This window comes from Octopus sinensis, linkage group LG7 (assembly GCF_006345805.1).
Source record: "Octopus sinensis linkage group LG7, ASM634580v1, whole genome shotgun sequence".
Classification (NCBI taxonomy): Eukaryota; Metazoa; Mollusca; class Cephalopoda; order Octopoda; family Octopodidae; genus Octopus; species Octopus sinensis.
In genome coordinates, this window is record NC_043003.1 from 18288010 (window position 1) to 18294009 (window position 6000).

General features: G+C 37.4%; 1 protein-coding gene across 4 annotated transcripts in view; it reads left to right on the forward strand.

The window, feature by feature from the left end:
- LOC115213843 (phosphatidylinositol 4-phosphate 3-kinase C2 domain-containing subunit alpha) overlaps positions 1-6000 on the forward strand; it is a 214296-nt gene that overhangs the window by 161584 nt on the left and 46712 nt on the right. For all 4 annotated transcript variants that reach the window (XM_029782778.2, XM_036504583.1, XM_029782779.2 and 1 more), the window contains one exon: positions 542-653. In XM_029782778.2, coding sequence (XP_029638638.1) covers positions 542-653 — 112 coding nt within the window. The remainder of the gene's footprint in view (positions 1-541; positions 654-6000) is intronic.

A 6000-nucleotide genomic window follows, 5' to 3' on the forward strand; every position in this document is an offset into this window, starting at 1 on the left:
AACTCCATGTAAGCCCATCATATATGTCTGGGTGTGGGTGTGTCTTTACATTTGTCCCACCTCACTGCTTGATAACTTATTTCTTTATTGCCCACAAGGGGCTAAACACAGAGGAGACAAGCAAGGACAGGCACAGGGATTAAGTCGATTACATTGACCCCAGTGTGTAACTGGTACTCAATCTATTAACCTCGAAAGGATGAAAGGCAAAGTCAACCTCAGTGGATTTTGAACTCAGAACATAAAGACAGATGAAACACCGCTAGGCATTTCGCCCGGCATGCTAACGTTTCTACCAGTTCGCCACATAACTACCCTTGCTTTGTTTACATCCTTGTAACTTAGCAGTTTGACAAAAGAGACCAATAAAGTACCAGACTTAGAAAATAGATACTAATTTCTAGACAAGGACACACACACACACTATAATAAAGTTAGTGAATTGGTCTTTCAGTGTTAAATTTTTTGTTTCTTGCTACCATTTACCATTATCTGATGCCTGTAACTTTCATGTTTTATTTGTATCTTTTGTCTCCTGCAGCAATTTGGAATTATCTCGATATGAGTATGTCCATGCATGTCTCAAAATGAACACAGAAATACGATTCCAGCTAATGAGACTACAAGACATTCCTCGAAAACTCATACGAACAGTACGTAATTTAAATTCTTGTCACCCTCATATCTTAACCCTTTTGTTACCATTTTTCTGTTAACCCTTTCGTTACTGAATTTCTATTGAGATGCTCTGTGTTTCTTTCAATTACTTTAAGCATAACAAAGAATTTAGTAAAATAACTTAGTTATCATTAAGCTAGTGTTAGAAACATAAATTGTCACTAAGGTTTCATGGAAGATTTTAATTCAAAACTTATGAAAATAAGACATTTGTACTCAGAGCCAGTTTCAGCCGGGTTGGTAACAAAAGGGTTAAGAATTGTTTCTCTATTATATATTTTAACCCTTTTGTTACCATATTTCTGTTGAGATGCTCTGTGTTTCTTTCAAAGAATTTAGTAAAATAACTTAGTTATCATTAAGCTGGTATTAGGAACATAAATTGTCAATAAGGTTCAGTGGAAGATTTTAATTCAAAACTTATGAAAATAAGACTTTTGTACTCAAAGCCAGAGCCAGTTTCAGCCGGGTTGATAACGAAAGGGTTAAGCTACTCTGCCTTTGATTCAATTGGTTCTGAAAATAATAGTGTTAAGAAACTCTCAAGGGAGCCAAACAGCAGAAGGTCTTCAGAGAAGAAAGCCCACCTTAAGCAAGTGTTTCAGCCCTTAACTTCTTAAACTCTAAGAGGGCCAGGCTACATCCAGGTCATGACTCCTGGGCGGCCTTCTGCTGACGTTTTTAGCCTCTTGTATATTGGTGACTTGTGCATTTAAACTGGCCATATCTGGCCCAAATATACCTCTTGTTTTAAGTTTCATCTGGCTAGGTCTAGCCTCTCACACCTACCCTACAATGTCATCCTAAAATTAGACAATAACATCATTGAAATCTCAAAGCTATGAGACAATACATGACTAAATTCAAAACAATACGAATAAATAAGTTTTACACTTGACAGAGTAATTTGAATACTAAAGGGTCAAACTACCTGGAGATATCTAATTGTAACTCCTCTCAGCTGTCACACTTATACATAAAGAAGACATAACATTGGTTGTCATGGTAGCTGTGAAGCGTCATTTCTGTCAGAATGACTTTGTTTCTTACCAATTCATTATTGGAATTATTTTGACATTTTTTTAGCCAGCCAGTGTTTGGAATATAAATTAACATGGAATGTTGATGGAAGGAAGGTTTTAATTTAGATCTGTCGATAATGAAATTTGTATCATAAAACTAGAAACAGTCAGCAAGCTGGCAGAAACATTAGCACGCTGGACGAAATGCTTAGCAATATTTCGTCTGCCACTACATTCTAAGTTCAAATTCCACCGAGGTCGACTTTGCCTTTTCATCCTTTCAGGGTCGATTAAATAAGTACCAGTTACGCACTGGGGTCGATATAATCAACTTAATCCGTTTGTCTGTCCTTGTTTGTCCCCTCTGTGTGTAGCCCCTTGTGGGCAGTAAAAAAATAAGAAATAAGAAACAGTCGGAATTGGTCATAAAACAAGAAACAGTCGTAGACAAGTGTCAAAAGGATCAGCCTGCTAGTGTTCCTGATATTTACTCTATTAGATATACTCACTTTGTTCTTGGCACAGTACTTCGAGATAAAGACCTCCTTCACAGAAGCTTCCACCTCCTCCAGCAGCAGCAGTGGTGGTGATTAAGAACAGTATGAGTGATGTACAATAAGAGGTGAACTTTCTGCTTTGATTGTGTGAAGATCAGCTTGGAAGAGCCCATCCCTCACAAGGTTATTCAGTACAGTGAAATTTACAAACAAAAAAAGTCCACCATTCTTTAGAAGAGCCATGAAAAGTTGTGATAGTTATGGCATTTTCAAGGTCGTTCATGAAATAAATACAGGAAATTGGCTTCAACCAAGAAACACAAAACTACAATAGGCTTCGTCTAGTCTCCATTTGCCAAATCCAGTCTCAAGGCTTTGTTTGTAATAATTAGAGTAATAAGTAAAGTACTCCAACAAGATCAGTCAGCAGTCACCCTCAGTGCATCGATCAATCATAGGTTTACCAGCTGAAGGTTTCTGTCGATCGTCTGGTGCCAGTTCATCTTGGGAATTCCCCTGTGCCATGGACCCTGAAGTTTCCACTAAAAGACATGGTTGGCAAGTCTGTTTGTTGGGAGTCCTATGACATATCCCAGCCAACTCGGCCAGTACCTGCCATAAAGAAATAAAACATTTTAGGTTTTTAGAGAAAGTTTGATGCTCTTCGAGATTCTACTAAGCTGGTTATAATTTTTTCACTTCGTTTTTAAAGCAGAAATGCTTTTTTTTTCCCCTGAATATTTACATCTACCAAGGGCCATGAATTGATAGAATCATGAGAATGTCAGACAAACTTCCTTTCAGCAGTTAGTTACCACTCTTTCCCTTTAAGTTCAAATCTCAACAACATTGGTTTTCCCTTTCACCCTTGTGGCTTAATATAATCAAACTATAGTTAGTCCACATTATTCCGTAAGGAGTATAGGGCAGGTTTTTCAGTTTTTCTGGCATGTATATGTTCCTCCCTAGATGGGACACCAATCCATCACAGGATTACTCTCATTTTTATCAGTTGAATGAACAGGAGCAACATGAAATGAAACAGTTTGCTTAAGAATACAACGCATCACCTGGTCCAGGAATTGAAACCACAATCATACCATTGCAAGTCCAACACCCTAACCACTAAGTCATGCACCTCCACAATCAAACTATAGCCTCTCCTTAAGTTTCAGTTTTTGTACTTCTATTAGATAAAAACCAATATTTACTGCATACACTACATTTTGTTGTATTTTATCTCCACGAATTACTAAGTAACTGATCCATGTATATGTTTGTTTGTTCCTTCTCGAGCCACACCTGGCTCATTAGGGCCAGTTTCCCGATTTCATTGGCGCATAGGTTCCCCACCTGGACGGGATGCCGGTCTGTCGCAGGTGAGCTGCTAGATGCAGGAGGAAGGAGTGAGAGAAAGTTGTGGCGAAAGAGTAAGCAGAAGTTCACCATTACCTTCTGTCGGAGCTGCATGGAGTTTAGGTGTTTCACTCATAAACACACACGTCGCCTGGTCTGAGATTCGAACTCGTGATCTTTTGACCGCGAGTCATCTGCTCTAACCACTAGGCCATGTGCCTCCATATGCATGTATATGTACGTAGTACCAGGCAAGATTCAAAATATTAGACTTTATTTCTAGACAAAGGATAATAATGTTCAATCCACTACGTTCCTAGTTCAAATTCAGTTCACTATTCTATAATATATCCTGGAATAAGACAGCTGATTATAATCCATTTGTCTGTCCTTGTTTGTCCTCTTTGTGTTTAGCCCCTTGTGGGTAATAAAGAAGTAGGTATTTCATCTGCTGCTACGTTCTGAGTTCAAACTCCGCTGAGGTCGACTTTGCTTTCATCTTTTTGGGGTCAATGTAATCGATTTAATCCCTTTGTCTGTCCTTGTTTGTCCCCTCTATATTTAGCTCTTTGTGGGCAGTAAAGGAATAAGAAACTGAAAGAAGTCCTTCATGTATGTATATGTATGTATGTATATATAGCGTATATGTTGGTGTGTTTACATCCCCTTAACCTAGTGGTTCAGCAAAAGAGACTGATAGAATAGTACCAGGCTTACAGAGAATAAGTTCTAGGGTCGATTTCTTTGAAAAAAGACAGTTCTCCAGCATGGCCGCAGTCAAATGACTGAAACAAATAAAAGAACAAAAGAATATATATATATATATATATATATATATATATATATATGTATATATATATATAATAAAAGCTCTTATATGTAAGCATGTAACGATGAAATTGGTCTGATAAAAAGATCACAATGCTAATATGTAGGGAACGTAAAGGTTGTAGTTGAATGTTCTGTAAAGTACTATAAGAGGCAAATACAACAATAACAGCTGTTGTCTGTTGCTATGTTTGAAATTGCAATTTAGACTGGAATTTAGATCTTCCCACCACCAGCTGCATTCAATAATAAAACCCCCAAATCCAAAGAAAATATATAAACATATATGCAGACAGATGGAAACAGATATATCCACTCACACACTTATACACATCATCATCGTCCTCGTTGTTGTTTTAACATCCATTTTTTCCCTGCTTGCATGGGTCGGATGGAATTTATTTGAATAGATTTTCTCATGTTGAATGCCCCTTCCTGTTGCCAAATTCTACCACAGTCAGTTCTGTCTTTCATCCCTTTGAGATCAATGAAATAAATACCAGTTGATTACTGGGGTTGATGTAATCAACTAGCTCCCTCCCCCAAACTTCAAACTTCAGACCTTGTTCCTATAGTACAAAGAAAATATTACTACTATTATAGACACAAGTGTGGCTGTGTGGTAAGAAGCTTGCTTCCTAACCATATAGTTTTGGGTTCAGTCCCACTGCGTGGAACCTTGGGCAAATGTCTTCTACTGTAGCCTCAGGCTGACCAAAGCCTTGTGAGTGGATTTGGTTGACAGAAACTGAAAGAAGTCCATTGTGTGTGTGTATATATATATATACATATATATATTAGAAGAAATAAGGTACTCAGAAATCTGGATGGTTTTATATTTACAGATATTTATTAATATGTCACATGTTTTATAAATCATATATTAGCGCTTGCATCCACTCTAGTGGAGTCGTCAATCTGACAACTCTACTAGAGTGGATGCAAGTGCTAATATATTTATAAAAACATGTGACATATTAATAAATATCTGTAAATATAAAACCATCCAGATTTCTGAATACCCTATTCTTCTAATATATAATACCTGTACATCATCTCCAAACCTAATATATTTATATATATATATATATATATATATATATTATATATATATATATATATATATGTGTGTGTGTGGTGTGTGTGTGTGTGGTGTGTGTGTGTGTGTGTCTGTGTCTGTGTTTATGTCCCTGTAACTTAGTGGTTCGGCAAAAGAGACCGACAGATAGAATAAGTACCAGACTTACAAAGAATAAGTCCAGGGGTCGATTTCTTTGACTAAAATGTGGTGCTCCAGCATGGCCGCAATCAAATGACTGAAACAAGTAAAAGAATAAAAGAATTACTACTGCTGCTGCTACTACAAATTCAAAAGGCAATGCCATGTAAAAGCACTTGTGCAGTGCCACCTCAAAGCACCTGTACAGTGCCACATATAAGCGCCCAGTGCACTCTGTAAAATGGTCATCCAGCCATAGAAACCATGCCAACCCAGATTAGAGTCTGGTGCAGCCTTCCAACTTGCCAGCCCTGGTCAAACCGTCCAATGAATGGACAATGGATGTTAAATTATGACGATGATGATGATGATGATGATGATTGTAACTAATATCTTTTTT